Below are 17,013 nucleotides of genomic sequence, written 5' to 3'. Positions count from 1 at the left end.
CTTTCACAATCATTAGCTTCGAAATAGTTCATCTCAGAACACACACATCTCCACTCCGACCTATTGGCCGTTTCACAGATTCATCCTATACTACTAATTTACGACGTAGTAGTACACCCAAGTTTCGTAGCTGGTGCTGCTGTAACGTCAACTCCATTCAGGTACTTCTTCTGTGCCTTATTTGTTTATGATCATGTATTCTCTACGGCAAAGGTGATGTCCTAGCATTTCTTCCTCACCGATTTATTTTACATATCACACATTTCTATTCTCATTATCATTCCTATCTTTTCAATATCGATATCGTGTGTAAAAGTAACACAGAAGAGGGAAATGCGATCACAATAGAATAAATCGCTAACGTAGATGTATTACGAAGCCTTGACCAACAGGAATACGTTCTCTCTCTCTCTCTCTCTCTCTCTCTCTCTCTCTCTCTCTCTCTCCTTTTATCTACCCCCTCTATCTCTCCCTATCCCCGGCAGATGGAGCGTGGTGAGGCGGCGTGTCGTGTGTGTGGGGACAAGGCATCAGGGAAACACTACGGGGTCCCCTCCTGTGACGGGTGCAGGGGCTTCTTCAAGAGGTCCATCAGGAGGTATCGTAATAAGTAAGTCACACCTTAAATGTACCTCGTTTTCTCTTACATTTATAAACATTACGTTGGGGTTGGATAAGAGGTGGTGGTGGTGATATGATGATGATGATGATGATATTTATGATAACTGTATAGGCTATACGTAATTATATCTCGATTTGGGGAAAATTGATTTACTTTACAAGTTAGGACGATGTAACCTGGGCTCCTCGCTCTCATTCTCTCTACCCACCTATACCTCCCTTCTCTCTTCTTCCCTACCTTTTGTCCCTCTCTCCTCTCTATCGCTCCCTACCTCCTTCTATTCTCTTTCCCCCCCTCTTCCTCCCTGCCTATCCTCGCCTCTCCCCTGCCTATCCACCTCCCTATGCCCCTGACTAACTTCGCCTCTCCCCTGCCTATCCACCTCCCTATGCACCTGCCTAACCTCGCCTCTCCCCTGCCTAGGACGCTGGACTACGTGTGTAAGGAGGCAGGAAGGTGTGTGGTGGACGTGACAAGAAGGAACCAGTGTCAGGCCTGCAGATTTAAGAAGTGTTTGGATGTTAACATGAAGAAGGATGGTAAGTGTAGAGTGTTGTATGGTTCTCTCTCTCTCTCTCTCTCTCTCTCTCTCTCTCTCTCTCATGAAAAATAATGGTATGCATTTTATGTTTCTTTTTCGTCTTTTTCTCAGTTACACTTCCCGATTTTTGTATTATTTTTTCAATGCTGCTTTAGCCTGCTCTCTCTCTCTCTCTCTCTCTCTCTCTCTCTCTCTCTCTCTCTCTCTCACTCTCACAATCACATTCTGGGTAACGCACAACAAACAAGAATAAACAGATAAATAACTTCGCTAGCTGGGAAAGACTTCAGTTAGTTGAATAAAACCGTCTGTGTGTGTGTGTGTGTGTGTGTGTGTGTGTGTGTGTGTGAGAGAGAGAGAGAGAGAGAGAGAGAGAGAGAGAGAGAGAGAGGGGGGGGGGCAGGAAGCAAAAGAGGGCTGTGAGAGGAGACAGGAGAAAAAATGGAGAGGGAGAGGGAGAGGGAGTGAGAGGGGAGAAAGAGAAAAGGGTGGTGAAAAAGACAAGGGTTTGAGTGAGAGGGGTGAGGGGGAGGGAGATGGACAGACAGTGAGGTGCAGAGGAAAATGAGAGAGAGAGAGAGAGAGAGAGAGAGAGAGAGAGAGAGAGATTGCCATACCTCCGTCTTCAATGCTGAGTTTCAACAATGGATTTAAGAACTGATTTTGGTGCTAGTAACGTAAAGTGTTATGAAAAAGATGGAGTGCCGTAGTATTGTCTTTTTCTTTCACTAGGCTACGTGAAATATGATGAAAAAAGGCGAAGTTAGGGTGAAACCAGTATAGTTAGTGATTTATAGTTACTGGGTGTGCAATAACATTAAACGTACGCAAGTGCTAAGCTTTGATATTGCATATGACTATTTGGCAAAAAATTTAAAATTAATGTTTAAACGATGTAACTTCTGTAAGCTTTGAACTCATACAGTAAGTGAAAATACCTGAACAGCCAATAGTACACACACACACACACACACACACACACACACAAGCACACACACACACACACACACACACACAAGCTAATGTACAGTATATATATATATATATTTTTACCGTATAACATAAAACATACCGTAACTCACTTCTTTCCCTCTGATAACGAACTTTTCAAGATTTTACAACCTGATATGTATTAATTAGGATTTATTTATCTAACGTTTGTCGTGATTCACATTAGCCTAATTAATTACAATTGTACAGTGCACTTCTAAGACAGGAAAAAAGTCTAGTGCACTACTAAAAAAGGAAAACATTTTTACAGTACACTATTAAGCAGGAAAACACCGCGTTGTACAAATCCGTCGAATAAGTTTAAGGAAATAACTGCAATATATATTTTAAAGCAGGTATAAGTACTATTTTTTATTAAATGAATTTCACGAAGTGGATGGACATGATTTAAAAGTAGAGCAACTGCATTTACAGTATTCAAAAATTTTAAAACCTAACTTCTATCCTTGAAATGAACAGATCTTGAATTTGTTGTTTCTCTTTTTGCCTTGGAGAAAACAATCTTACGGGCAGGCCTTTGGTTCCTTCTTCCTTGCATTAAAAAAATCTTTGTCCACATACTTAGGGAAGGGGGTATGTATTTTAAAAGCATTGCTACTACCTTCTCATTAGTAACGAAGTCAGATATCCGATTAGCCTATTTTATATTACAAAACCTAACACCAGCTGTACCCTTTTAGACCAGAAAGTACCATTATAGAAGCATGCTTATCATTTATTAAACATCTTACTAGGTAACAAAAACTAACACCATGACAGGATTTGTTTGAAATATACAAATCAAGAATACAAGTACCAATATTGTGTACCTTAACTTGGTTCAGATTTTTTGCAGCTGTAATTCGCAAACCTCAGTGGCAGAATATTTCTGCTCAACATCTTTTTCATTGCATTTTCATAACTAGGATCATAGGCTATTCTAGTGTTAATCTAATGTTAACATTCAAGATGGATATGATAACTTTAGGACGAGTTAAACTACAGTAACCTATTACACCCGGAGGTAACATTACAATAATCATACCATCTATCATATTTTCTCTTTATGAAAGAGAAATGGAAAACACGGGATTTGTTTCAGACATACCGGTAGGTGATTATGGATATAATTAAACGATATAAATTGGCTATCACTTGTTTACTTGTATTGTACTGTTAAACAAACAATGCTTATTATTTTAACAAACTAACAAGTGACTGAGTTTCCGTTTCTCTAGCATTACCAATGAAACCTTCAGACCGAAACTACGTAACTACAATAAGTGCAAACGCAACTAACTGATCTAGAGACAGGTGACAGTACTGTACTCAAAATGTGCTGTAAGTAAACAACCCCTTCAGCCCGAGATCGTCTATATTATCCTTGCTATCGCCTGACGATTTCTAAGGGGGTGACGGCAGGTTGTGTAGGGTTATCTTGTAATTAATGGTTTAATGGTAACACTAATGAAATATACAGTAAGTGGCCTCTTCATATTGAAAAATTTAATGAAGCTTTATTGTCCTACGAAAGATCACGAACGGAAAACAATAATTTACGCGAACTTGCAAAAAGGTGGTTTCGTAACATCGGTGTAAATACATTTCAAAACGTTGCTAATTTGACACTACCCACTTTGAAGGGAGAAAAATACGGTAACTTACGTGAATAAGCAAAGGTAAAAAAGTAACATCTGCTTCATACAATTTATAGAGCAAAGGCCTAACACACGCTGCTGATCAGACGCCACACTGTCACCACAACAACGTCCGCATCAGTTTTTCCCATAAACAATGACAACCTTCCACACTTTATCACACCAATCCTCACTGTACCTCTATTTGCAGATCCTCCTTGTCTTGTTTTTCTGCTCCCGGAACATTCAACACTATCACTAGGTATATAAAACTACGATATACGCGCTGTGTAGCCCGTGATTGCGAATTTCAAATACCACGCGAACATTTACGTCTCCTGCTTACTAGACTCCGAGGTGACATCTAGCTCCAAGTACGAATTTGTAGTTCAACTCTTTTCACGATCTAAATAGAAAAATAAATTAACGGCCGCTCACCATTATATGTATACTGATGCAATTAAAAAATATTTATTTGCTTCAGTTCGAAGATTATCTATTTTCACAGCAATTGTTCTAAACTTACGAGGAACTGATTTGATTTCTCTCAGGGCGGGAGACGGAAAGGATTCAAATGTCGTCATCCTATTTGCCGTACGTGTCTCACCACTGTTTATAAAATAATTATCAGCTGTCAGGCAAATATTTAGTTTTGCAATAAAAATCTACACTCGATTACAAAGCTGAACGATTATAAATGTCACGAACCATTGAAATTAAATGTAAAGCACCATTATATAAACATTTGCATTAGATTTCAAAGTTAAACGATGACTGACCATCCATTCATTACTGAATCTCTCTCTCTCTCTCTCTCTCTCTCTCTCTCTCTCTCTCTCTCAACATGCGTGTAGGTGTCCGGGGATAGGCTCCTCAGTCCCGTCATTTAAGGCGATGGTGACCAACTTCACTCGCCCTTGAGTGATATTTGTGAGAAATTTACCCCCAACCAGTCCTCAGGTATAAACCCTCACTGGCTCAGTCTGCTTCGTGACTAGCATCATAGTCTAGTGTTAATATTTCGCTACAACACAGAGTTTAACGATGGAGAGAGAATTTTAGGCCAAGTTAAAGTGAAGAGAGTGTAGTGTTTGGTTTCTTACTCCATTAGATAATTATACCCGGTGGTCCATATACGGTATAACGCTCCCCTTCCACAACATTCGATTTCTTGTGTGTTGCGGGCACGGCTCTGTCAGTGTTGTGAGTACCCTCGCCCGCTGCCACATCCTGACCCATACCAGCAGAATGAGCCGTTCCCGCAACACATACCACCAGGTGATTTTGTTGTGGTATTCTGTTAAAAAAAAAAAAAAATGGATTAGGGTAAGGGACATACTGGAGGCTCTATAAGGTTTCGTAACCGTCTTCCTGAGCGATTTATTTATTTTATGCAAGGAGGATGTTATTTATACTGACATAGTTTGTATCTGTGACACACTAAGGGATATTAAGGCGCAACTAGGTATAATACTTGCTTTATGAACGTGCATACAGTACAAAAGGGTGATCATTTTATCATCACAGCCTCAGCCATTATACCCACAAGTGGATTATTGGACTCAGTATCAACTTTCTCAGCTGCTATACTTAACCTTAGCTTTATATACTGTATAGCTATGTCCGTCATGTATAATACAGTAACCGCAAAATGCTGCCTGAAAAGGCCTAGATATTGCTAGTATTTTATAGAACGGCAGCATCTTTTAATTTAATTATACGGTGTATATATATATATATATATATATATATATATATATATATATATATATATATATATATATATATATATATATATGAGAGAGGGAGAGGGTAAGGAGTGGTGAGAGGAGGGGGAGGCATATGACTAAGTTCCCAAGCTAAAGGGTGGGTGAGGAGAAAGGGAGAGGAAGGAAAGGGAGAGTGAAGAGAGGGAGGGGAAGGAGTGCAGAAGGGGGGGGGGGCGGCGAGGAGGGTCCACAACAAGACCTGTCCATTCTGGTCTGCATAAGTTAGTACCTCCTCCCAGGATGGAAGGGGAGGAGGAGGAGAGGGAATGGGAGGAAAGGAAGAGGAAAAGGGAGGAAAAGAGAGGTAGACAAGACAGTGAGTAGGAGACAGCTGGTTGTGGGATGGAGGGGCAAGGAGGGGAAAGGGGAAAAGGAAGTGGAGAGAAGAGAAGAGGAAAGGGAGAGACGAGGGGGAGGGCTGAAGAAGTGGGAAGGGGAGGGAAGGATGTGAAAGAAGAGAAAGAAGGATGCTGGGAGGAAGTAAGGGAGAAAGAGAAGAGGAGGAAAGAGGAAGAACAGGAAGAGGAAAAAGACGAGAAAGGAAAGCGGAGAGCCAAGATAAGGAGAGAGAGAGAGAAAGAGAGAGAGAGAGAGAGGAGTGTGAAACATAAAAGGTGCATTAGCAGTGGCAGCCCTAGTGGAGTGTTAGTTGTGTATGTGTGTGTGTGTGTGTGTGTGTGTGTGTGTGTGTGTGTGTGTGTGTGTGTGTGTGTGTGTGTGTGATACAAAGAAAAATGAATGAAACAGAGAAAGTGCAACACGGAGAGAGAGAGAGAGAGAGAGAGAGAGAGAGAGGAAATAGTAATAATAATAATAATAATAATAATAATAATAATAATAAAAATAATAATAATAAATGGCTTGTTAATTAAAGAATGTCGTGTGTGTGTGTGTGTGTGTGTGTGTGTGTGTGTGTTTGTGTGTGTGTGACAGGTCCCCTTCAGAGGCCGACAAGTGGCAACAGCTGACTCTATACTGTTGTTATTTACTCTCTCTCTCTCTCTCTCTCTCTCTCTCTCTCTCTCTCTCTTCCCTTTCATCCTCTCTCTTTGCCTTGTCTGTCAACTCATCGTCATTCATTCCTACACACACACACACACACACACACACACACACACACACACACACACACACACACACACACACACACACACACACACACACACACACACATGGTCCTTTTAATTCAATACTTACGTAATGTAACACACACACACACACACACACACACACACACACACACACACACACACACACACACACACACACACACACACACACACATGGTCCTTTTAATTCAATACTTATGTAATGTAACACACACACACACACACACACACACACACACACACACACACACACACACACACGTGACTGTATTGCTAACACGAGAACAACAAATCGAGCAGAATTCACACTTATATTCCATTAACTTGTCACACACACACACACACACACACACACACACACACACACACACACACACACACACACACACACAATGATAAAGAACTAGAGAGAGAGAGAGAGAGAGAGAATAGTATGCCTTCTCTCGGGTGCAGGGGGCTACGCAACACCACCTCTTTAGCGATTTATTTTGCCTAAGTTACCAAGCCCCAGGATGGAAAGTATGCTGTTACCGTTACTGTAGATAAAGGTGAGAAAAATTACAGGTAGAGGGTAACGCAGAAGGTAACAGGTATTTAATGAGCAGTTGGAGTATTAGTATTTGTATAAGACTGTATAATGTCTCCCTTAGATATGTATATTGCAGTGTTGTCTTTCATTTCGTTAATTTCTTTTAAATATTGACATTGTTTGCATTAGTAACTTATATCTGTCTACTGATTATGTACCTATCTCCCTGTCTACCTAATTATCTGTCTGTCTATCTTTCTGTCTATGCATTTATCTACCTATCTGTCTACCTCTGTTTATCTATCTATATATCGTCAGACGCCTTAAACCCATAAGGAGTGGCCACAACCGAACTGCTTCCATGTTACCCCGTCCTCTGCTATCTCGCTGCCTTCTCTCCAACTCATATACCCCTCTGTCATATACCTCTCCATCTTATCCTCAATCTCTCCCTCTCACTCACATTCACTTTCCCTGCCAGTCTCTCATTCTCCATCTTCTCCACAGAATACGATATTTTTTCTTTTTCTCTATGTAAACACAGCTTGTAAAAAATAAATAAAAAATGGTTGAGTCTGGCAGGACGGGATAAGGCAGTGTAGGGTAAAAAAATAAGGCAGAGTGGTGAATGGGTGAGGCAGGATGAGGCGGGATAGGTTAAGGCGGCGTAAAGGGGACAGGCAGAGCGGTGTGTGGGTGAGGCAGGGTAGTAAGGCAGGATGGTGCTTTGGTACGGCGAGGATAAGTTAGGCAGGCGCAGAGTTGAAATCAATAATCCTAACCCCCTCTTTGAGACCCCGCCATTGTCTTGTGTCAGCCCCTTCATAAAGCTCAGAATTTATGATGGACATACGTCAGTTTTAGGCCAGGTTAAAGTGAAGAGAATACCGTAAAAATCAGCTATTCAATCTGTGTATACCTGGCCATCAACTGCACCAAAACAGGTTAAAGTTGTTTCGTCAGGTAAGGGACAAGCGCTATACCACAAACTATAGTTCTTTCACATTAACTTGGCCCAGGGTTTTGTTCTACTGTAACTTAATGCACGTAGTTCAACGGCAGGAAAGATAATGCTACCTCTCTACATCCTTTCCAGAACACAACTCCATAGCTAACCGAGCTGTAACAATAGATTATCAACAGAATACGATGCTAGTCACGAAGAATACTATGAAAAGGTCATAGGGCTGTAATACTATCTTTTTCTGCCAGTCAGCTACGTGAAATAGGCTGCAAAAGGACGAAAATCTGCGCCAAGTTAGTGTAAAGGAAGCACAGCACCGAAATCCTGTGGTAATATTTAGTTATAGCCCAGTATTCTAGATGGCAATTTTAGGCCAAGTTAGCGTACAAAGGATATACCGGTAACTCCTTTCCCTTCCCCTACAGCCGTCCAGCACGAGAGAGCCCCCAGGTCGTGCCAGAAGCGTCCTATGTTCGCCCCGGACCTCCCTGGGACGGCAGGTTTCACGCCCGTATCCGTGGGTGGGGGTGGCGGTCTCCCTCCCTTGCCCCCATACTACCCAGCCCTCCTACCACCAGTCCCATTCAAGCCACCATTTCTACCATTAACCCCCTCCATGGCGCCTTTAAATCTACACCTAAGCCACAATTCAGCTTTTAAGCCACATCTAGCCGCCCTAGTACGCCCATATCCAGACCCACCGCCACGCCCATCACCCTCCCCGCCCACAGACACCAAGACGCCCATTGGGGAACGACTCGAGTTCCCTCAGTCTGTGGTAGAGCGTCTGGAGCTGAAGCCGCCTCTCTCTGAAGCCCTGGGACTCAAACCACCGATCCCCGAAGGCCTAAGTTTGAATCCACCAATCCCCGCGAGCCAGGGTTTGAATCCACCAATCACAGAGCACCAAGGCTTAAATCCATCACTCGCAGAACGCCACGGTTTAAATCCACCAATCACAGATCGCCAAGGCTTGAATCCACCAATCACAGAGCATCAGGGCTTGAATCCACCAATCACAGAGCGCCAGGGATTGAACCAGCCAATCCCGGAGCGCCACAGCCTTCGCCCACCAACGGTCGATCAGCGCCAACCAATCAGCGGGGTCCTGGAATCATGCAGGGGAGCCAATGAGCGCTCAGCCTTCAGCCCTCCACGCCGCCCCCCCTCATCCTCCCTCAGCCGTCCCCCCTCGTCTCCCCTGAGCGGCGGTGAGGCGGAGGTGAGCAGCTCCGACAACGCCGCCACCGCCACCACCACAGCCGCCACCACAACCACTATCACCATCAACAATAACAACAACAACGACAGCCTGAACAAGAACACCCTCACCATTTTTCCGTCAGCGTACTACAAGGGATATAATGGTAAGGGAAATAATGGTAAAAACAGAGGTTTTTATTATTTTTCTTATTTTATTCCTGCCACGTCCGGGCCATTTTAATATCTTTTACATACGCCATCAACATCATCATCAACAACAACAACATCCTCAACAAGAACATCATCAATTATTTACCTTTCAACATATTACAAAGGAAATAATGGTTAGACTTTTTTTCTTTATCTATTTATATATGTACTTATTTATTACTTTATCTTTTTATCCATCTATCTATTTATTTATAGCTATCTCTCTGGAAATCCCGATTATTTTAAACTGATGTATCTTTGAAGTTCCCGTTTCTCCCAGAATATAATCCCATCTAACCTCAGACGATTGTACAGTATTCAAATGAGTGAGCCATAAACCTGAGAGTTTCAATACGGCCTCCACCACCTCTCTCATTCTAGGGACAACTCTAGTGTTTTATTCCTCCGCCACATGATTTTATTCAACTGAGAGTGAGTCAGAGGAGCCTGGGTGTTCATATTTAACGATATTTAACGGTTTGATACAGCCTTCGTTGGTCCCGTCACTACACCCCTGTCACCTTAACCTGGCCCAGATTTTCGTCCACTGGCGGCTTATTTTATGCAGGAAGAGAGGGTTACTATGGCCCTTCGATCTTTCCACAGCACTTCTTCATGACTAGCATCATATTTTCGTGACGCTTCCTTGTTATAACGCAGCATTCAAGATGGGGAGGTGGTAATTTTGGGCCAAGTCAGAGAGGGAAAAAAATTTTAGGAAAAGTCAGATGGAACTTTATTAGATTTCAATTATTTTCAGCATTAGCATCATTACAATTGCAGTTATTATTATTATTATTATCATCATTATTATTATTATTATTATTACTATACAATACTACTGTAACACACTACCACACCATCTTTCTATCTATCTACGGTATCTATCTATCTATCTGGCTATCTATCTATCTATCTCATCCTAACCCATCCCTTCTCCCAACAGCAGAGAAACGTGAAACCTCCTCCTCTTCCCCGCCCACATCGCCCAGTCCGGCGCCCACGACTACGCCCACCCCGCCCCCGCCGCCCTCCAGCCCGCCCACGGTCCCGCCCACGCCCCACCCAGCGCCGCCCCTGAGCGTGGAGGCGGGCGCCCTTGTCATCTCGCCCACGGATAGCGTTTATGAGAATGCCGCCAAGCTGTTATTTTTGGGCGTGAAGTGGGCGAGGTCAATTCCATCTTTTATGCAGGTGAGTGGATGGATAGATAGACAGATAGATGGATTGATAGACAGACAGATAGATAGATGGATAGATAGGTAGATAAGACAGCTAAATTGGGACGGAGAAAGATAGATACTGAGATACATGTAGACAGACAGATAGATAAAGAGAATGACAGACAGACAAATATTCCCTCCAACCAACACTCCCTTTATCAACAGTTCTTCCAACCAACATTCCCTCCAACCAACACCCCCTTTTATCAACATTCCCTCCAACCAACATTCCCTCCAACCAACACCCCTTTTTATCAACATTCCCTCCAACCAACATTCCCTCCAACCAACATTCCCTCCAACCAACACCCCCTTTTATCAACATTCCCTCCAACCAACATTCCCTCCAACCAACACCCCCTTTTATCAACAATCCCTCCAACCAACATTCCCTCCAACCAACACCCCTTTTTATCAACATTCCCTTCTATCAACATTCTCTCCAACCAACATTTCCTCCTACCAACATTCCCTCCAACCAACATTCCCTCCAACCAATATCCCCTCCAACCAACATTCCCGTCTATTAACATTCCCTCCAACCAACATTTCCTCCTACCAGCATTCCCACCTAATCAATGTTCATCTATGTTTGAGCACGTAAGTCACGAAGGGAATACTGTAGTGGGTCTCTCTCTCTCTCTCTCTCATCCCTGGGTGCACAACTAACTCATACACGTTCAGTACAAGTTCAAAGGCTCCTGAATAACAACAGATCCACAAGGCCCAAAAACACAAATTTCTTTATCTGGGGGAGTGACGCGCCCCTACCCACGTTTGCACACAGTTAACAAGAGGGAATATAAGTAGAAAATGATGCAAAAGGCCTATACAATTTAAGCAATGGTTTATGAAATAATACGGAGACCCAGGTTTGCTGTGAATGGTGTTGGACTCTGCCTCACTCTTTTATTTAGCTTGGATTGGCGTCCTTGTGCAGCCTCTGTTTCGTAGTTCAGTGGCAGAATAATATAATACCACGCTAATACTTTCCATAATACTTTTTCGTGGATAGCTGTTTATATATTGTTGCAACTCAGCATTCAAGATGGAGAGATTGCACATTTAGCCTACGCCTCGTTAAAGTGAATGAAGTATAGTAAAAATGAGAGTTTGTTGTAGTATCAGATCAACAAAGGAAGACAGTCAGCAACCAAACTTCCTATTATCTTGAAAAGGTGCTTCAGTACTTCCTCTCACCTGTCCTGTGGGTCTGCACTAAGCCTGCTCCTGGGCATATTACATTTGGTATTTCTTTCCCGTTCAGTTACCCTTCCGTGACCAGGCCATTCTTCTGGAGGAGTCCTGGAGTGAACTGTTTGTAGTGGCCGCGGCGCAGTGGTCCCTCCCCCTGGATGAAGGTACGTAGCGCTTGTGGCAGTACAGTTCCCTTCGTATGTAGCGCTTGTGGCAGTATAGTTCCCTTTGTATGTAGTGTTTGTGGCAGTATAGTTCCCTTTGTATGTAGTGCTTGTGGCAGTATAGTTCCCTTTGTATGTAGTGCTTGTGGCAGTATAGTTCCCTTTGTATGTAGTGCTTGTGGCAGTATAGTTCCCTTTGTATGTAGTGCTTGTGGCAGTATAGTTCCCTTTGTATGTAGTGCTTGTGGCAGTACAGTTCCCTTCGTATGTAGCGCTTGTGGCAGTATAGTTCCCTTTATATGTAGTGCTTGTGGCAGTATAGTTCCCTTTATATGTAGTGCTTGTGGCAGTATAGTTCCCTTTGTATGTAGTGCTTGTGGCAGTATAGTTCCCTTTGTATGTAGCGCTTGTGGCAGTATAGTTCCCTTTGTGTTTACCTGACGGAACTGGGTCACTTATACAACCTGGCTACCTTCAATGATGCATGAAATCCGATAAGTGTTGTTGTGAGGTTGGAATGGATGGTTACTGATGAAAATGACCCTCCAATCTGACTACACTTGGCCATCAACTGAGCTGTACTGGGTCGATTTGGGGGGGCCGGAGTCAGAACAAAAGCACTATCGTAATGCCAACTTGTTACTCCACCTGTGAGAACAAGTGTTTGGCCGGCGAATAATTGTGTGACATAAATCGAAAAACATCTAGTGGAAAAGTTCACCTCAAAGTAAGGTAGAACTCATCGTGTGACCTAAAGCAGACCGCTAGAGACGTGTCAAACTTAGCATCATGCATGGACGCTAATTTAAAAGAAATCCTATACCCGTCCCGGAGATAGAAGAATGACAGTAGGTTGGCAGCAGAAACCGCGACAATGAAGAACCCGCGTTTTGGTGACAGTAATATTTTGAGGGCAGAACTAAGAGACTGGTTAAGAGACTGGAGTAGTAGTCAAAGTTCTGAAACAAGGTCAACCCAAGACGGGCTAGGAGCAGCTGATGGTTTGAATTTCGTGAAAATAAACCTTAACAGATTTTCCACAAGACTCATCGACATGTCATATAAACACCCCCGCAAACAGAATACACGAGCCTTGCATGAGACAGCCCTACCAATAACATGTACCCATTATGGACAGTGGGTATTAGTGCTGACACGGTGACAGGGTAAGGTGTATGGTGGCGTATGGCACTTAAGAAGACTGCTGGGCCTCAGGAAACGGGCTATTAAATCTAAACATACCTTGAGTCAACGAAAAAAAGCTCTAAAATCCTAACATTAACCTTTTCCATTCCCTCAACTCCTCTACGACCCCTCCCTAACTTACATTCCCCTTCGGACGTACAGGCAGCCTTGTGAGGAGCGCTGGCGGTGGTGGTGAGAGAGAGGCGAGTCTGGTGAGGGCGGTGGAGGCGATGAGGGAGGTGATTACACGCCTACACGCCCTCAGAGTGGACCACACCGAGTACGCCTGCCTCAAAGCACTTATCCTCTTCAGACCAGGTGGGGGGGTTCTGTTTTTGGTCATGGTAAATTTTTCGGATACTGTCATGCTTTGTCTTCTTGTGTGTGTGTGTGTGTGTGTGTGTGTGTGTGTGTGTGTGTGTGTGTGTGTGTGTGTGTGTGTGTGTGTGTGTGAATTCCGAGTAATATTAGATGGTGTTTGTTCAGAGTATTAGTACAGAGAAATAAAACAAATACACACACACACACACACACACACACACACACACACACACACACACACACCTGTCTAAACTATTCAAACCAGGTGAATGCTGATAATCCTATTTCTTATCACACAACGCAAGCGCGCACATACTCTTGGACAGATACATAAACATAGACAGGCAGACGGACAGACAGATAAACCGACAGATACACAGACAGACAGATACATACATGGATAGACAGACACAGACAGACAAGCAGACAAACAGACAGATAAATAGATAGATCAACAGACAGATACACAGACAAATTCACTGCCCACAGGATCACATTACAAAGGAGCCAAGTACAATAATATACATGAAATATTATGAAACACATGTACGAAAATTCATATAAATAGCTTAAAAAAAAAGAAGTAAAAACAAAAGCCTAACGCAACAGCACACACACGCTCCCGGTTCCTAGGGGCAAGCCGAAGGAGCGGAATATTTATCTCCAATCTATACTCTTTTCACATTACTAGGCGTAAATTTGCCATCCCTCCATCTTGAGTGCTGAGCTACAAGAGATTGACACTTGTATACGGTGCTAGTCACGAAAAAGTGCTATGGAGAGCATGAAGGGCCTTAGTGTTGTCTTATTCTGCCACTGAGCTACGGGAAATCAGCAGCAACATGAAGAAAATTTCCCAGGTTAGGTGAAAAGACTATAGGACTTGACTAAAATTAATGTTTGACAGTATCTATAGTAAAACACACACACAGACACACACATGACGCCCCATCGACAGGAACTGAGAAACATACAGTACACATAGATCACTGTACAAAGGACGCTCAAAGGCTAAAGGTGCTAACAATCATACCTATGTAAATATAACGCTTGTTCCTGTTATCTACCCGACTTGCCAGTGTACAGCATGTGGTGTGGATGTCTCTGAATTGGGTACGGTAATTTATATCATTTGTGGTCGTGCGGATGGTATTGTTTGGTTTGTATGATGGTATTCTCTCTCTCTTAGTTAACCTAGCTAGCTATTCCTTTCCATCTATATCTAACAGTCTCCATATCTCTTCCATTATTCCTTCCTTGTTTTCATTCTCTCTCTCCCGATCAGTCAGTCAATTTAGCTGCCTATTCCTTTCTATCTATATCTATCAGCCCACATATCGCTTCCATTATTCCTTCTTTGTTTTCAGTCTCTCTCTCTCTCTCTCTCTCTCTCTCTCTCTCTCTCTCTCACCCAACCATTTCTCCACACAGAAGCGAGAGGCCTACGAGATGGGTACGGAGTGGAGGTACTGCAAGACCAAACCCAGCTTATGTTGCACGAGGTGAGGCAGGGCTGGGAACGGGGTAAGGCAGGATAAGACAAGTGAGGCTGGGTGAAGGAGGGGTAACAGGGTAAGCCAGAGTCAGATACGATGAGGCAGGGGTCAGGATGAGATAGGGGATTGTACGGCGAAGTGGGTAGAAAATAGTGTGTGTGTGTGTGTGTGTGTGTGTGTGTGTGTGAGAGAGAGAGAGAGAGAGAGAGAGAGAGAGAGAGAGAGAGAGAGAGAGAGAGAGAGAGAGAGAGAGAGGGGGGTTGTGATATTTTTTATTTTAAACCTGCTTGTATTTACGCCTTTTACCTCAAATTTAAATTAATCTCCTTGGTATTGACGGTTTATTACACTTTTTATTCAAGTCCGGTTATGTCTGTGTCTCCCTGTACACGTACGGTCGTAGAATTACAAATGTGAAGGCGAAAGTGTGAGCAAACTTTTTTTCTTTTTTTTTCTATCTGTGGAACTCCTGTGAATGTTGATTTTATTCTACCTCATCCCATATTACAGAACAGGCTTAGCAACGCTACAGATAGGTTAGACATGTTCAGTTATCATCAAATGCTTAAGAAGTTATGGTCAGAAAGTTGGAACTTGCCCACACACTGTTACTCTCAGCTGTAATAATGCAATCCTACTCCTACTCACAAGCTAAATAATGAAAATAGGTAAAACTTTACCACACGGGCGCAGCAATTCCACCTGTCTTCTTACTCCTCACGATCTTAAGGAAAGTAATTTTAGTACAATAAGCAACACTGATGACTGTTTGTTAATTTCACACAACATAACTTATGAAGAAAAAACATACATCTTTTAGGGCATGTAAGGAATCTGCCTGGACTGCCGCGGCAGCTTGTCTACAGACGAACCCACCAACCTAACCTAACTGGGGGACTTCGCCCCCAGACCCCTCAATGATTTTATACACCCAGAATTGCCACTACACTTAAAGTTAGAAGCCCTAATTCTTCTGAGACCAAAACTCTCCCCTAATCATCCTAATCAACCCGTGAAAGACCCATTTGAACAGGAAATTCGGACGACCCGCGACCGTGTGGTAATGTATTAAATAATTATAATAATAATAATAATAATAATAATGATGATGATAATAATAATAATGATGATAATAACAATAATGATAATAATAATAAACTTCGATTCAACAGTACCTGGGCAGCAAGGTGTGCGGTGCTGGGGGTCGAGTGAGGGCCGGGAAACTGCTGCTCCTCCTCCCAGCCCTCTGTCACATTTCAGCCACCGCCATACAGGAAATCTTCTTCAAGCGCACCGTCGGAAACACACCCATCGAGCGGGTTCTTTGCGACATGTTCAAGTCCAGCTGAGGCCGCGTTAACTTTGCCTGGCTTCTGAAATTCACCTGAAACCATTATAAAGTCAGCGACAACTTTGCCTGGCTTTTGAAATTCACATAAAGCTGTCATAAATTCTGCGTTAACTTTGCCTGGCTTCTGAAATTCACCTGAAGCCCTTATAAAGGCCGCGCTAACTTTGCCTGGCTTCTGAAATTCACCTGATGGCGTATTAAGTTTGTCTGAAGCAGTATCGAGTTCATATGAAACCGTCTCGAGTCCACCTGACGCCGTACTCACCTCAAGTTCGCCGAAATCCGTATAAACCATCTGAAGTCATGGATTATATCTGGTTCCTCCAATATTACTAGTACCTCTGAAGTTTCACTTAACGACTGGCTTTTGAATTTCAGCAGAAGCCAAAGATGAAGCATCTTTTAGTCACACGAAAAAAAAAAAGGGATTCAGCCACTGACGAATATGTAAACATGTCGCTTTGTGTTGTAAACTTGTAAGTCAAGCTTCATTTTAATTATG

General features: G+C 42.9%; 1 protein-coding gene across 1 annotated transcript; it reads left to right on the top strand.

Annotated features, from left to right (window-relative positions):
* Positions 1-485: 485 nt before the first annotated feature.
* LOC145394343 (photoreceptor-specific nuclear receptor-like) lies at positions 486-16,509 on the top strand. The gene is made up of 10 exons (XM_080268219.1): positions 486-610; positions 1,046-1,161; positions 2,855-2,862; positions 8,544-8,975; positions 9,186-9,543; positions 10,524-10,768; positions 12,065-12,158; positions 13,506-13,661; positions 15,096-15,166; positions 16,333-16,509. The coding sequence occupies exons 1-10, from the start codon at positions 486-488 to the stop codon at positions 16,507-16,509; spliced, it is 1,782 nt and encodes a 593-aa protein (XP_080124345.1).
* The last annotated feature ends 504 nt before the right edge of the window (positions 16,510-17,013 follow it).

Source organism: Coenobita brevimanus, chromosome 27 (genome assembly GCF_032717465.1).
Source record: "Coenobita brevimanus isolate Jiangsu-jjx chromosome 27, ASM3271746v2, whole genome shotgun sequence".
Lineage (NCBI taxonomy): Eukaryota > Metazoa > Arthropoda > Malacostraca > Decapoda > Coenobitidae > Coenobita > Coenobita brevimanus.
Note: the sequence above shows the minus strand (reverse complement) of the source record. Positions and strands in the feature narration are given on the sequence as shown.

Bases quoted from the DNA above. Each gene is read 5' to 3' on its own strand.
- LOC145394343 (XM_080268219.1), top strand. From the start codon at position 486: ATGGAGCGTGGTGAGGCGGCGTGTCGTGTGTGTGGGGACAAGGCATCA. The intron at 9,544-10,523 runs GTAAAAACAGAG...TCCCAACAGCAG, and splicing joins TAATGGTAAGGGAAATAATG to AGAAACGTGAAACCTCCTCC. The intron at 15,167-16,332 runs GTGAGGCAGGGC...TCGATTCAACAG, and splicing joins CCCAGCTTATGTTGCACGAG to TACCTGGGCAGCAAGGTGTG.